At 36.7% G+C, this 16,751-nt stretch overlaps 1 protein-coding gene across 10 annotated transcripts in view; it reads right to left on the bottom strand.

Moving 5' to 3' along the window:
• The window catches only part of KIF14 (kinesin family member 14), a 68,410-nt gene that overhangs the window by 42,579 nt on the left and 9,080 nt on the right, over positions 1–16,751 (bottom strand). For all 10 annotated transcript variants that reach the window (XM_024237762.3, XM_063726018.1, XM_063726019.1 and 7 more), the window contains 10 exons: positions 13,865–13,963; positions 11,755–11,807; positions 10,869–10,899; positions 10,345–10,452; positions 9,037–9,153; positions 8,419–8,534; positions 7,094–7,266; positions 5,554–5,701; positions 5,247–5,310; positions 3,444–3,628 (listed from right to left, as the gene is read on the bottom strand). In XM_024237762.3, coding sequence (XP_024093530.2) covers positions 3,444–3,628; positions 5,247–5,310; positions 5,554–5,701; positions 7,094–7,266; positions 8,419–8,534; positions 9,037–9,153; positions 10,345–10,452; positions 10,869–10,899; positions 11,755–11,807; positions 13,865–13,963 — 1,094 coding nt within the window. The remainder of the gene's footprint in view (positions 1–3,443; positions 3,629–5,246; positions 5,311–5,553; positions 5,702–7,093; positions 7,267–8,418; positions 8,535–9,036; positions 9,154–10,344; positions 10,453–10,868; positions 10,900–11,754; positions 11,808–13,864; positions 13,964–16,751) is intronic.

Below are 16,751 nucleotides of genomic sequence, written 5' to 3'. Positions count from 1 at the left end.
TAACCAAAGATCTTTTTAGCTGTTGATTAGGCTCCAAGATCTGTGATTAGAGAATAATAGTCTAATTAAAGCATCTAGAGAAAAGTATATGAAAAAAATAGTTCATCCTTAGGCACTACATCCCTCCCACCAGTCTAGTGTCTTATCCAGGTGAAGGTTTATATAATGTGTACTTGTTCTGATCCCTTTCCTCTCCTAATTCTATCTACTCTGCTCTCAAAATTCCATGGCCTACCATTCTGGACTCCCCATAATATGGCTTCAACCACCAACCTCCCTCATCTGCCACTATTTTCCCATAAGAACCCCATTTCACACTCAGTCAACCATGTGAATACTCTGAATTTGCCTTAATGTCAGCTTTCCTCCTTTCTTTGAATCATTCCCTCCAGATAGGACATCCTCTCCCTTCTTGCAACCATTCTTGAAGGCCCAACTTAGTGTCCTCTAAGAAGCTGTTCTTTAGGGTTTAAGTTAGAAGTCAACTCTTCCTTCTCTTCACTTTTAAGCAGTAAGTATGCAGTACTCATATAACACTTAATATGCACTAATAGATACTGAAGTTCTTTTCTCTTTCACATGACCAGCCTCAGCCATGAAGTTCTTTTATTCATTAAGCCTCCAAGAGCCAGGTATATGTCAGCAATGAAGACAGACATGAAACCAGCTTTCATAAAGTTCATGGTCTAATGAATGAGATAAACTGAGGAAGGTACAAAAAATGGAAGTAGAGAGAGGCAAGCAGGAGGCTTCCAAGTTCCTTACTGCACTCTTAACTCTTTGAGAGCATGTTCTGTATCTTTGCCACAGATGTTAATAATACTGTATTTATTTGTTAAAGAAAATAATTAATTAATAAAAGAGCAAAAGAACCTAAAGAACAAAAGGATATGCCCTAACAGATATAAAGATTCATGGCCAGATGCAGTGGCTCACGTCTGTAATCCCAGTACTTTGGGAGGCCAAGGTGGGTGGATCACCTGAGGTCAGGAGTTCAAGACCAGCCCGGCCAACATGATGAAATTGTCTCTACTAAAAATACAAAAATTAGCTGGGCATGGCGGCTACTCGGGAGGCTGAGGCACGAGAATCGCTTGAACCCAGAAGGCGGAGGTTACAGTGAGCCAAGATCACACTACTGCACTCCAGCCTGAGTGACAGAGTGAGACTCCATCTCAAAAAAAAGATATAAAGATTCATTACAGGCCGGTCATGGTGGCTCACACCTGTAATCCCAGCACTTTGGGAGGTCAAGGCAGGCGGATCACCTGAGGTGGGAGTTTGAGACCAGCCTGGCCAACATGGTGAAACCCCATCTCTACTAAAAATACAACAATTAGCCAGGCGTGGTAGCAGACACCTGCAATCTCAGCTACTCAGGAGGCTGAGGCAGGAGAATTGCTTGACCCCAGGAGGTTGCAGTGAGCTGAGATGGCGCCACTACACTCCAGCCTGGGCGACAGAGCAAAACTCTGAATCAAAATAAATAAATAAATAAATATTCATTACAAAGCTCAAGTAATTAAGACCATGGGGTATTAGCAGGAAGAAACAGATTCCGATATTTTTAGAAATTTTTTGTAGGAGCACTACAGATTCCAAAAGAAGCAATAAACTATTTACTATTTAGTACTGGGAGAAATGGCTATTCATGTGGAAAATAAGTGAATTTAGATCCCTAATTCACACCAAATAAAAAATTCCAGACATTCAATAACTTCAATGTGAAAGCAAAACTTCAAAACATCTAGAAGAAAATTTAGGAGAACATTTCTATGACCTCAATGTACAACAGTCTTTCTTTTTTTTTGAGATAGAGTCTCACTCTGTTGCCTAGGCTGGAGTACAGCAGGGTCATCTTGGCCAACTGTAGCTTCCACCTCCCAGATTCAAGTGATTCTCATGCCTCAGCCTCCCAAGTAGCTGAGACTATAGGTGCCCACCACCATGCCGGGCTAATTTTTCTATTTTCAGTAGAGATGAGGTTTCACCATGTTGGCCAGGCTGATCTTGAACTTCTGGTCTCAAGTGATCCGCCCGCCTCAGCCTCCCAAAGTGTTAGGATTATAGGCGTGAGCCACCGCGCCTGGCCAGAACATTCTTTCTCTTTTTTTTTTTGAGACAGTCTCGCTCTGTCACTCAGGCTGGAGTGCAGTGGCATGATCTCAGCACACTGCAACCTCCACCTCCTAGGTTCAAGTGATTCTCGTGCCTCAGTCTCCTGAGTAGCTGGGATTACAGGCGGGCACCACCACGCCCAGAAAATTTTTTGTATTTTTAGTAGAGACGGGGTTTCGCCATGTTGCCCAGGCTGGACTCAAACTCCTGAGCCAATCTGCCCACACGCCTGTGCTAGGATTACAGGCATGAGCCAACACGCCCAGCCAGAACATTCTTTCTTTAAGACATAAAAACTGACAATCATAAAGGAAAAGACTGATGCCAGGTACTACAATAAAATTAAGAACTTCAATCAATCAAAAGGCACCAGAGAGAGTAAAAAGATGTTACACATTAGAAAAAAAGATATTTATACCAAAAAGCTCACGAAGGATTGGCAACTCCTACAAATTATTAAGAAATAAACAAATCAGTTGAAAAATCAACAAAAGATATGAAGAGGCAAGTCACAATAGTAAACAAAAATGGCCAATCAACACATGAAAAGATGTTCAACCTTATTATTAATCAAAGAAATGTAAAATGAATCCATAATGATATACTATTTAATGTTCATCAGATTGGCATAAAGTCTGACAGTACTAAGTACTGGCAAGGATGTGGAGTAACAGGTATTCTCAAGGCCAATGGGAGTAAAAATTCATTTTGAAAATAATTTGAAATTATCTACTAAAGTTGAACATGCATATATTCTACAACCTAGTATCTCTACTCTCAGACATACAATTTAAAAGCGCTTCCTAAACTTTATAAGAGAGAAATTCATACAATGGAATACTTCATAGCATTGAAAATAAAACAGGAACCAATGTACACAAATCTTGGAAACACAATGCAGAATCAAAAAAGTTTACATACACTATCATTCCAAAAATATATACAAGTATTCCATTCATATGAACAAAATTCACATAAAGTAACATTTTTAAATTGGTCATTTCAACCAAAAATTCTGTTATGTAAGATAGATAGTTTACTTTCATGTGCATCATTATAATTGCAAGAAAATAAATTATTCTTCAACCAACAGATCAAGTATGCCAAAACAAAAACAGAGAGAGCATTACACTGTACTTTATATTGAGAGTAACTGACCTATATCCTTACAACACACTCAGAATGTATGTTTTTCCTGACTAAACCATGGGTTTGAAGAATTCTACCAAACGATCAGTATCAATGAATATGCTGTATGAAGGAAACCACATGTTATCAAGATACAGAACAGGTGCCTTTTCTTTTTTTTTAGAGGATTAACATACCAATGATCATCAGCAATCAGCACCCCAGATAACTGAATATCATGGCTTGAGTTTGGTTTATACTTTCCAACTGTAGTTGTTCCTTCTTTTATCATATATAGCAGCATCTCAGATAGTTGTGGATCTTCATTCAGATTAACAAGGTTTGGTAAATGATTGTCCATTTGAAATGTAATTCCTGCTTTCTGGTAGAAGTCAGAAAAAGAAATTAATCTTAATCACAGTATGAAATTGTTAAATTCACCTAAAACAAATGGTCTATATTAAACATTAGAACAATTCTATATGAAGTCTCACTAAATTAAAGGTTATTATTATTATTATTATTTTTGAGACGGAGTCTCGCTCTGTCACCCAGGCTGGAGTACAGTGGCACGATCTCGGCTCACTGCAACCTCTGCCTCCTGGGTTCAAACAATTCTCCTGCTTCAGCCTCCCAAGTAGCTGGGACGACAGGTGCATGCCACCACGCCCGGCTAATTTTTGTATTTTTAGTAGAGATAGGGTTTCGTCATGTTGACCAGGCTGGTCTCGAACTCCTGACCTCAGGTGATCCACCCACCTCGGCCTCCCAAAGTGCTGGGATTACAGGCATGAGCCACCGTGCCTGGCCATAAAGGTTTTTTAGACTCTCTCTTCCTTCCTTAGAATCTCTCCTTTGTGACCTCCCTACCTTCTTTGTCCTTCACCATCCTCAGTCTATTCATATATCAATCTATCATCACCAAATTGTGTCTTCTTATTGACTGACCGTCTTTAGAATAGATCATTTTGTTTTGTTGCATCTTCATCGCCATCACCTTAGGCCCCTGTCAACTCACACCAAAACTACTGAAGCAGCCTCTTGATAACCATCAACAGCTTCTGTTTTCAATCCATCTTATATCCTATGCCAGGTTAATTCTCTTGAAAGGGTACTCTCAAAATGTAAATTCCCTGGTCACTTTTCAACAGCTTCTCACTTCCTACAGGATAAAACTTACTTTCCTTGGCCTGGAAATCAAGTCCTTCGTAAAGTAATCATAACATATCTTTCCAATTTTATCTCCTTATGATCTCATATAAACTGCTTCCAATAAAACTGATCTACATACCCTTTCTAAAGACACCTCAAACTTTTCTACCTTTACTTTCACAGAATTTTCTCTTCTGAGAATGTGCTCTTCCTTTTCTCTTCCTATTAAAATCTTACCCAAACTTCAAAGGCCATCTCAAATGCCACCTCTTTTATGAGGTTGGATTGGCCATGCCCAAGGAATTTTCCCTCCTTCTCCTGAATTCTTATAGTACTCCCCCACTATCAATCACTTGAAATACTTTTCATTACATTAGGTTCAACCATATGAAACTGCCAGTGTTCAACCATGCTTTACCTACAAAAATGGCAATTGCTTATGGCTCAATCTAATGAAATCACATTGCATTTCAGTCTTCTATTTACGTTTTGCAAATCTCTCTCTGGATCACAAGCTCTCTGAGGGAGGAAACTGTATTTAATCACCTTGGCTTCCCCTGTTCCTGGCACAGCATAGATATTTAATATATATTTGTAGAACCAAAGTAAATATAACAAGATGGTTTATTCATATTTTAACTTTCCAACTAGCTTATGGGCTGGCTCTAAGCAACCAGTCTTGATCTTAACATTTCTTTATATTAATTTTTCTTATGGTATTGCTTTGCACAGTCAGTATACAGTAAATATTTGAAACATTAAATTTACATGCATTGGCATATTGGCAATATTTATTTCTTGGCATATTTCTTTTATTTTCAAATCAGTTTAGAAAGCTGAAATAATACCTGTAACTCTTTAGTTTCTTGAAGTTTTCTTTTTTCAGCTTGTTCAAACTTTTCTTTCCACACTCTTTCCAAAGACAAAGAAAATAATAGAGTTAAAAACATCCAGATGTATAAGATTGAGAGTCAAGAGACAATCAATGAAAATTAGGGAACTACCTAGTAATATTTAAAATATGATAATCTGGGAGTGGGCTGCTCTATTCATAAGGAAGGTAGGGGAAAAGACTCAGTATCCTCTTGAGGTCCCTGCCATTTCTATGATTCCAGAGCAACACACTTAACATTTAGACTACTGACTGTACTCTACCTTTGCATTTCTGCCATGTCTCTCTCCTGTTGATGCAGTTTCATTCTTAAGGATGTTATTTCTTGCCGACAGAGCCTGTATTGCTCAGGGTCAATATTCCGATTGTTTCTCTGAGCAGCTTTTAGCTTTGCAATTTCTGCCTTCAATTCTGAAGATTTATACAAAGATGCATGAATAATAACATTTAATATATAATAATTTCCACAGTAAGCATAATCCTCCAATCTTCTATTTCATTTGAAGTTTTAAATACAGTATTACCAAATAAAATAGAATATTGGAGAAATCAGCTCTACTTTATGTAACCTATAAATCTTTACTTAGTCTTAACCTAAAATATGCTCCCATACTAATGAACTTCCCCTGTTCATAAGTAGGAAAGCTGTATAATGTACTGACCAAAGTGGAACACTTTTGAGAGGCAAAAGGGGAATTGTTAAAGTGAAAGTTTATTTAAAAAGTAAAGAAATAAAAGAATGGTTATTCACTAGGCAGAACAGCCAAGATCAAAGATTTTTCAAGCTGGAATTCAGAACATTTATTTATTTAGACAGAGTCTCACTGTCGCCCAGGCTAGAGTGCAGTGGTATGATCTCGGCTCATTGCAACCTCTGCCTCCCGGGCTCAAGCAATTCGCCTGCCTCAGCTTCCCGAGTAACCAGGATTACAGGCGCCCACCACCGTGTCTGGCTAATTTTTGTATTTTTAGTAGAGACAGGGTTTCCCCGTGTTGGCCAGGCTGGTCTCGAACTCCTGACCTTAAGTAGTCTGCCTGTGTCGGCCTCCCAAAGTGCTGGGATTATAGGCGTGAGCTACCACGCCCGGCCCAGAGTACTTATTTTTAATGAAAACAGTCCCACTTGTGAAACAGAAGGGATCCAAAAGGGAAAGGATGGACCAGGATAGAGAAAACAGATTCCTCTCTGGCTCATACATCTGAAGCGTCTATCACCTTCTGCTGCTAAAAAGGGCCAGAGGACAAAGGGGCATGAAAAGATGATAGCTCTACATCAGCAAAGATAAAACTGTACAAATCAAGATTTCTTGCAGGCATTAAAGTCTATCCTAAATTGATGATTACCCAGAGATAAATAGAAAGCAGTATTTAGCGTAAATGAAGTTCAGCCTACACTAGAAACTCAAGCTTAAATTGCCTTTGGATCAAAGAACTAAGCATGAGCAGAGCTAGTACATAAAATGTCAATGGAAGAGAGGTCATAAAAGAAAAATAGTAAATAGTTTTCTTGGTATTTTGCTGCACACATCTATGACTGTGTAAATTTATTGTTTAAAGCTTACTGTTTCCCCCTTACCCACACTCTGTTTTCTATGTTCTTTTTCTAATTGTTTTTCTCCTTATTACTTATTCTCTGTCCTTCCACCTATCATCCTCCATCACTATAGGCTGATGACTAGAATCTATTAAAATAGGTATAGAAAAAAGTCTTTGAGGTTCATAAATTGCATATTTTAAGACTGCAACTAATATCCGAGACTAAACTGCGGCAAAACAATTTTTAAATTCTGAGAAAATATTCACCTCTAATTAACTTAGCGTTCATATCTTCATTTATTTTGGCAACATTGACTATTAAACGGGCTTGGTTAGCATATCTAAGTGTGCTTAATGTTTCTTCTATGTTGCTGGCAGCAGGACTAATCGTAGCAATCATTGCAGTTTTTGAATTTCCACCCAGACTTTCTTTTAACAGCCTGCAAGAAAAAAAAGTCATAATAAGACTTTGCTTCTACAACAACTTAATAACAGTAATTATCTAGAAAGCACAAAACAAACTAATAGGGTATATAACACAGTATTATTATACTCTACTCAAATACCATTTAAAACTTTTCTGGTATTTGCAACTATTTCTAGATCTCATAAACACTTTTTCTCTCTTACACTTTTTATATTGTTTCAGGAGGCAATAATCTGTGCAGAGATTTTAAAATGTGCTTAATCATCAAGTATTTCGTGACTGTGAGCTACCATAGGGAAGGGACTATGTGTCTTGGTCATCTTTGTATTTCCAGTGCTACCACAACCTTTTGAAGCAGATGCTCAATAAATGTTGAAAATCATGAATGAACATTGAAACAAAAATTCTATATTGTACTAAAAGCAAAATCTATTTTAGAGAAAAAGAGTATGAGACTTAAAACATATATTAGTACAGAATGAATGTCACTATTTTTAACTTTCATAAGACATGAAAAAAATCAGATTTTCCCTTATAGGTTTCAAGGTGGCAACCACATTATAATAAATCAATTATAAAGACACATTACCCTCAAGTAAAGATGCAGTCCTTATCGTAACTGTATATTAATGCCTATCAGAACTGAATATTAAATCCATACAGATGTAATCTGAGTGTAACATACTGAAAATTAAATATACAATGAAAACATTTATTGAGCACCCATGTATTAGTCACTGTGTAGTAAGTAAACAAAATTATTCAATTTCTCTTTATACAACTAGCAATATGTTTGGTAGTACCATATATGTTCAAACATCAGGCACAAATAATAGTTAAGCACAAGAATAGTTATTTACACTCATATAGTACATATTATGTATTAAGAATTGTACACTAATAATTTAATTCTCACCCCTAAAAGGTATTGATTTTATTCCTATTTTACAGATGAGGAAACAGGCTAGAATATTAAGTAATTTGCCCAAAGTCACAGAGCTTATAAGATGCTGAGCTGAGATTCAAATCCAGGTAGTTTGGCTCTAGAATTCATAATGCTTACGACCTTTCTCCATCCCAAAGTTAATGAAGTCAGTCTATCATTCTTTTCCCCATAGTATTCACTAAATTTTATACAATTCTTTATACTTCAAAAGATACTTGCCATGTAAGAACAGATTCACGATAAGGAATAAAAACTCTCCTTTGGTTTGCTTGTTCAGAGAGGGCAGATATAACTTTTCCCAAAGTTAGCAAGGACTTATTAATACTCACACCTTCCTGCATGCAAGAAAAAAAAAATTTTTTTAACTTAAAATACTTCTCAGCAAAAAATTTATTTCACAAAATATATTTCTCCCCTCATATAATTACTGAGTAAATACTTTTTTATTTTCTTTTTTTTGAGACAGAGTCTCACTCTGTTGCCCAGGCTGGAGTGCAGTGGCACAAACATGGCTCACTATAGCCTCGACCATCCAGGCTCAAGCGATTCTCCCACCTGAGCCTCTCAAGTAGCTGGGACTACAGACACATGCCATAACGCCTGTCTATAAATACTTTTTTCTATAAACTACCAACTTTCTTATGACTCAAACGTATTTTCTTTAAAAATTAATCATAACCAAAAAGTACATATCTATTTTTCAACCGCAGCAATGCAGTCTACAAACTGCAGATAAAGATATATTTGGGGGGGCTAAGTGTATTCAGTTTGTATTCTCCTTAAAATAATGACCCCAGGAATAAATTTCATCAAAAGGAGAAAAAGCATTCCATTTACCTTTAGTCGATCTCCATTAGTGTGAGCCGTAGAGCAGCGCTCACTGCCTGCCAGATCTATTAGGTTAATTCGACTTGTTATTCTGTGATCGTGTTCTTCCCCTTCCACAAATTCTGTCTACAGCAAAATGATATTAAATTAATTTAAGTTCTATGACTTGCAATCAATATGGGTTTTTTAAAGGGAAAGTTGTAAAAGATTACACACCACTCTTTTATTTTTTAAATCGTCCCTTTTTTTTTTTGAGAACGGGTCTCACTCTGTTGCCCAGGCTGGAGTGTAGTGGCATGATCACGGCTCACTGCAGGCTTGATCTCCTGCGTTCAAGCAATTCTCCCACCTCGGGCTCCCGAGTAGCTGGGACTACAGGCACGTGCTGCTACACCTGCTACTTTTTTTTATTTTTAGTACAGACAGGGTCTCACTATGTTGCTCAGGCTGGTCTCAAACTCCTGAGCTCAAGTGATCCTCCTGCCTCGGACTCCCAAAGTGCTGGGATTACAGGCGTGAGCCACCACACCTGGCCTAAAATCATCCCTTCATGAATCTGTGATAATTTATAACACAAAAATATTCACACGGTCTACTGAAAAGAATATATTGAGCAGTGGATAGATTATGCCAAAATAAAATAAATTACCTTAAAGAGATTAAAATCCATAACCACTCAGTTATATTAAGGAAATAACAATAAAGAAAAAATTTAATGCACAAAGATGTTGCTTATCCCAGCATTATAATAGCAAAACATTTAAAAATAATATAAATGTCCAACAGTAGAGAAAAACTTGAGGAACTCTAATAGTTAATGGAATATTATATAGCTATTAATATTATTTTATAAAAATTTTAATAACATAAAATTGTTACAGATTTTAACAGTGTGATTTTAAGTGAATTTAATTGTGATGGTAAAAAAATTCAAAGATTATATACCAAAATGTTTAGAGGGGTTTATCTGAGTAGTGGAACCTATGGCTAAATTTTAAAAAATCTTTTACTTTCTGATGTTTTTCTAAATACTCTGCATAATTACTATATATTAAAATATACTATTATATATTGGTATGATCATATCAATGGTATCATAACAAGCATCTATTATTGATTTAAAAATCTGGTAAATAGTATATTGCCATAAGTCATTTGGTCATTGACCAAAAGTCATTGAAACTAAGGTATATTTCCTACAATCAAATTAAGTTTATATATTTATATGACTGTACTTTTACCTTTTGATTTAAAGAAGACAATAAGAAAAACATGAAGCTTAAATGTATTTACTATCTTGCCTGTGGAAAAAAATACCTTGGTCTGGGTCATCACCAGGGTGAAAACTGAATGAGATCGGGAGCTTTTATCATTCATACCAGTAGCAGCAGTAGCTCTTTGTTTATTTCCCAATTCTAGCCAACTCTTACAAGAAAAAAGGAAGGAAGATCAGATCAGCAGACTGTAACTCATTGGTATAAAAATTAAGAGAGATATTATATATACATTTATAATTAATTTATAAAATGAAGTGAGTAAATATTTATCTTTTAATAATTTGTATTCCCATTGCCTTTTTTTCTGTCATAGAAATCTGAGGCAGGAAATAATAACTTTAAAAGGCTGTTTCCATAACTTTAAGCTTACATGAAGGTCAATATTTTTAATACAGAAGAGCAATTATTTTGATTAAAACTTAACAAACAAAATCAGTTTGTGATAAATTAAGGAAACTAACCTTTTATTTGTAAAACAGCAATTAAGAAAAAATATTCTTATAAATATTTAGGATTATGCTATTTCTATCTAGTGAAAAGAAAACAAAATACAATCAATCTTACCTGGATATCAGTGTAAGAACTGACAACATTCCTATTTTTAAGAAGTGAAAAGACAAAATCAATTTTACTGATGATTATACTCTTGCTCTCATAAAACAATAATATTTCAATTACATATTTATGCTGAAGATCACAATGGACTAATTCATGAATATTATTTTACTGATTCTCCCAGAATCTTTTATTTTCCCCACTCTTAAAGGACAGGAAATAAAATAATGCTTTAATTTTAACAAAAATATGATTTTTCTTAATACAATGAAGCACCTTAGCATCTTAACATAATATTCAAGTCTAAGTCACAATACCAAAAGATATACTTTAACACATATGTATATGCATAAGTATATTTATATGTGGGTGTATATGGGTCCCAATATAATCCCGGATATATTAAACACAGCTGAGTTAATACTTAATCACTTTTCCTTTCCTTTAAGAAAGCATTTGGAGTGTTGAAAAAGAAAGTAAATGACTCCTGGCATGTATCAAACTCTTAACTCTTCTTACTACCTTCTTCCCTGTCTAGCTTAGAGTCATAGGTATAAAAAGCAGGTTGAGAGGGAAGATTTAATTAATGATGAAAGGAAGGGGTAAAAGAAAGAAAAAGCAAATATTTACTTCATACTCACTATAATGAATACTCCATGGCAGACACTTTACAGGTACTATGAAAGATAGATGCAAGTATAAAAACAAGTAACTAACACTCTATGGAAAGAGAGGGAAAACCTAACTGGACAATATCAAGGGTAGAAGGCTAAATAGTTACCCAGGGTTTCAAAGTTAGGAAGGCCAATGAGAATACAATAAAGATTATGGGAGAGTAATATTCACTCTATTCATTTGTTTTATCCTCTTTGCCCCTGCTGAGCCAAATACTTACATTGACAGTGCTTCAACATATGGTCCATAAACAGGATGTTCCCTCACTCTCAGCTAGAAGAAGCAAATACATGCATCGTTAGGAGTATGACAGATATTTCATATAATTTTAAATGATCGCTTTTTCTATATCTTGAGTTTAAGGTAAGAGATTTGTCTTTATTTTATCCAGGAAAAAAAAAAAAAACACAAAAGGTCTCATAAAAACAAATCTGTAAGGCATTAGGAAACAGTTTCAATATAAAAAACTGTTTATGGTAGCACAATATGTAACAATATATTGTAGCATCAAGTCTTATTAGTTTTTTTATTCTTAAAAAACTGCTATTAGAATTGTCTAATAGACAATAATTAGAAAAATATATTTTAGCATCAGATGTCTTACTAGTTTTTTTGTTTTTTTGTTTGTTTGTTTGTCTGTTTTGAGACAGAGTCTTGCTCTGTTGCCCAGGCTGGAGTGCAGTGGCACAGTCTTGGCTCAGTGCAACCTCTGCCTCCTAGGTTCATGCAACTCTCCTACCTCGGCCTTCTGAGTAGCTAAGATTACAAGACAGTGTCACCACACCAGCTAACTTTTGTATTTTCAGTAGAGAAGGAGTTTTACCATGTTGACCAGGCTGATCAGCAACTCCTGACCTCAAGTGATCCGCCCACCTCAGCCTCCCAAAGTATTGGGATTACAGGCGTGAGCCACTGCACCCAGCTTGTCTTTCTAGTTTTTCAGTAAGATATTTGAATGTTAAATCTTGCAGTCGCTATGATTTATATACTTTTAAATGCTCTCTAAAACATATTCATTAAATTTCAGATATTAAAATTTTTCTTTATTGTTACATTATACATTTTCATCTTTGTGACCAGAAGCTTTAAACATATAGAAATCATAGAAGCAAAGGTCAAGTTTTGTTTAAGTTTCTTGATGTTGCCAATAGTAAACTGCACAACCATGGGCAAGTGAAGAAGACAGCTGACTTCCCTTTTTTTTCTTGAGACAGAGTCTCACTCTGTCGCCAGGCTGGAGTGCAGTGGTGCAATCTCAACTCACTGAAACCTCCGCCTCCCGGGTTGAAGCGATTCTCCTGCCTCAGCCTCCTGAGTAGCTGGGACTACAGGCATGCGCCACTATGCCCAGCTAATTTTTACATTTTTAGTAGAGACGGGGTTTCACCATGTTGGCCAGGATGGTCTCCATCTCTTGACCCAGTGATCCACCTGCCTTGACCTCCCAAAGTGCTACAATTACAGGCGTGAGCCACCATGCCCAGCCGTCTTCTTTAGATTTTTGTTTATTGTGCTCCAAGGTCCATTGCAAAATTAAAAATTTTAAATTCGAATAGCAGTTTTTTAAAAAGATGATATCATTGTGAAACTTTCTATTTCACAGATTATCTACAAGGTATGAATTTGCTAAATAACCCACTGAAATACATATTCTATAATAAAAATATAATTTTAAAAAGTTTTACTACGTTTTGGCTTATAGACTATTAGGGATCTGGTGTTCAACTTACATGGTCCAACTAAATCTTGGAACAAATATTTTATCTTTAGTTTTACACAATTCTTCATTAAAATAAAGAGGTTAAATCTAATAACTAATTTAATTTCTACTAGTGATAATGTTCTGCTTCTTTTATTTTTATTTTTATTTTTTTTTTTTTTGGAGACGCAGTCTCACTCTGTCACCCAGGCTGGAGTATAGTGGCTCGATCGCAGCTCACTGCAACCTCTGCCTCCCAGGTTCAAGCAATTCTCCTGCCTCAGCCTCCCGAGAAGCTGGGACTACAGGCGCAAGCCACCATGCCCGGCTAATTTTTGTATTTTAGTAGAGACAGGGTTTCACCGTGTTGTCCAGGCTGGTCTTGAACTCCTGAGCTCCAGCAATCCGCCCCACTCAGCTTCCCAAAGTGCTAGGATTACAGGAGTGAGCCACTGCACCCGGCCAGTGTTCTGCTTATTTTCTAAATAATCTAATTGGACTGTAGATCCAAGCATTTGCTATCATATAATTCTAGTAAAACTTTAAGCTATATCATCCAGAGAACTCAAATAATTAGATGCATTTATAAGAAAAGAAATTCAAAACAAATAATAAATTGTTTTAATCTTACTGGTTGCTTTCTCTGCCCATTTTCATCTTTACAAACCAGAAGGTCATGAATTTTTTCATTATATACTTCAAAGAAGCTCATTTCAACGTGATAGCTGACCTAGTAGGAATAGAAACGCAGCATATAATTTATTTTAATGTTTTGCAAATCATATCTGTGATTAGGATCTAGTATCCAAAATATATAAATACATAAAAATATCCTCAACATAAAGACAAACAGTCCAATTTTAAAATGCACAAAGGACTTGAATAGACATTTCTCCAAAGAAGAACGTACAAATGGCAAACAAGCACACGAAAAGATGCTCAACATCATTTCTCAGTAGGGAAATGCAAATCAAAATCACAATGAAAAAATACTTCACACGCACTAGGAGGGCAATAATAATAATAAGTGGAAACCAACAAGTGTGGGTGAGGATGTGGAGAAACTGGAACCCTCCTCCAATGCTAGTGGATGTAAAATGGTGCGGCCACTGTGGAAAATAGTTGACAGTTCCTTGAAAGGTTAAAAATAGAATTACTGGGCCGGGCACAGTGGCTCACACCTGCAATCCCAGCACTTTGGGAGGCCAAGGATCATTTGAGGTCAGGAGTTCAAGAACAGCCTGGCCAACATGGTAAAACCACATCTCTACTAAAAATACAAAAATTAGCTGGGCATGGTGTCGGGTGCCAGTAATCCCAGCTACTCGGGAGGCTGAGGCAGGAGAATCACTTGAACCTGGGAGGCGGAGGTTGCAGTGAGCTGAGATCACACCACTGCACTCCAGCCTAGACGACAGAGCGAGACTCCGTCTCAAAAAAAATAAAGAATAACCATAGAAATTTGGGAATTCCACTCCTATACATCCAAAACAATTGAGAACAGGTATTCAAACAAAACATGCACCAATGTTCACAGAAGGACTATTCACGATAGCCAAAAGGTATAAACAACCCAAATGTCCATCAACTGATGAATGGATAAACAAAACTGGCAATATGCCTACAATTAAATATTAGTCAAAAATTAAAAGGAATGAAGTACTGTATATGCTACAATGTAGATGACCCTCAACACATTATGCTAAGTGAAAGAAGCCAGACACAAAATATCACATACTGCATGATTCCATTTATATAAAATTTCCAGAACAGGTAAATTCATAGAACAAAAGCAAACTAGTAGTTGCCAGGGATTGGGAAGAAGGGGGAATGGATTGTGACTGCTTAATGGGTAGAGGGTCCCCTTTGAGGGCAATGAAAATTTTTTGGCACTAGAAGTAACAGTTGTACATTATAAATGTACTGAATGCCACTGAATTGTATACTTTAAAGTGGTTAATTTGATGTTATGTGACTTTTATCTCAACAAAAAAATTTTGGCCCGGCGCAGTGGCTCACGCCTGTAATCCCAGCACTTTGGGAGGCCAAGGCGGGTGGATTACGAGGTCAGGAGATCGAAACCATCCTGGCTAACACGGTGAAACCCTGTCTCTACTAAAAATACAAAAAATTAGCCAGGCGTGGTGGCGGGCACCTGTAGTCCCAGCTACTCCGGAGGCTGAGGCAGGAGAATCGCGTGAACCCGCGGGGTGGAGCTTGCAGTGAGCCAAGATCGCGCCACTGCACTCCAGCCTGGGCAACAGAGCGAGACTCCGTCTCAAAAAAAAAAAAAAAAAAATTAATATGAACAACATCAAAAGTCCTTGCATTTCTTCTTAACTTCTGCATAAGGTTCGATTCAATCCAATAAGCATTTCTTAAGTACCTACCTACTGTGTGTATGGCTTTAGGTTATTGTCAGGACATAAAGAAGTGTAAGACAAGATTCTTGCCCATGAGGCTAAGATCTCAGAGAAATATAACTTACCTTCCAATAGATAAAACACAGCAATAGAAAATTAATTTAAGAATCAAAACGAGATGACTATAAATATGACTAATCAGAAAGGGGAAAATTTAGGATGGCCAGAGAACAGGGAAGGAGTAAATAGAATGTGAGGCATGAGAGACAGAGTAGATTGAACCAGAAAGAGGGCGTAGGGCATTCTTGGGTAAGGACAGCAGCATCTGTGCATCGCATGTGCTCAGAATAGGAAAGACACCCTGTAGGTTGACATTTGATCTGGTAAGATGGAACCTTAAATCAACAACTCTTCCTCATTGGGAAAGAAAGCAATCATTAGACTAAGTGGGCTGAGCTTCTCCTCCTTTTGACTCTGAAAGATACAGTGTAGAGGCCAAAAAGGGGAAACTTTGCTTCCAAACAGCTCTTCTGACAGTTAGGGAATGGTTTCCTTATTAGAGAAATAAATTTCATCCACTGACCCAGAAGTGAGTAAGCAAGCATCTAACAGAATTGGAAGCTTCAAGGGAGTGTCAAAGAGATTTAAGTTCAATCCATCAAATATTTATTGTGCCCTACTAGGTACAAAGCACTCTTCTAGGAGCTGTGGAAAAATATGAGATGAACTGGACATAGTTTTTATCCTGAAAGAATTCAGAATCTAATTGGAGATGCAATACAGTACATGAGTAATACAAGGCAGAATATAGCAGGTGTCATGAGAGAGAAACAAAACACTTCCAAAGAGACCAGGTATAAAGGAACACCAAGTAATTACAAGGTCATTGACAAATGCTATGAACAGGGATGGGGGCTGTCAGAATTCAATAAACATGTAATAACGCTTATTTTATGTAAAATAGTATTTTATGTTATAGAGGCTCCAAGAGGACTTAGAAATGAAAATGTAGTGTGGGAAACGAATTGGAAAAGGTAGTTAGGGCCACATTGGAGGGGACCTACTTTTTTCTTCTCCTCTGAGGCTCCTGCCATCATGCTCGCTATACCACCTTCTATTACTCCCATTCACATACTATTATCCTTTACCATCCTG

Source organism: Pongo abelii, chromosome 1 (genome assembly GCF_028885655.2).
Source record: "Pongo abelii isolate AG06213 chromosome 1, NHGRI_mPonAbe1-v2.0_pri, whole genome shotgun sequence".
NCBI classification, from domain to species: domain Eukaryota; kingdom Metazoa; phylum Chordata; class Mammalia; order Primates; family Hominidae; genus Pongo; species Pongo abelii.
This window is presented reverse-complemented; position numbering and strand designations above follow the sequence as displayed.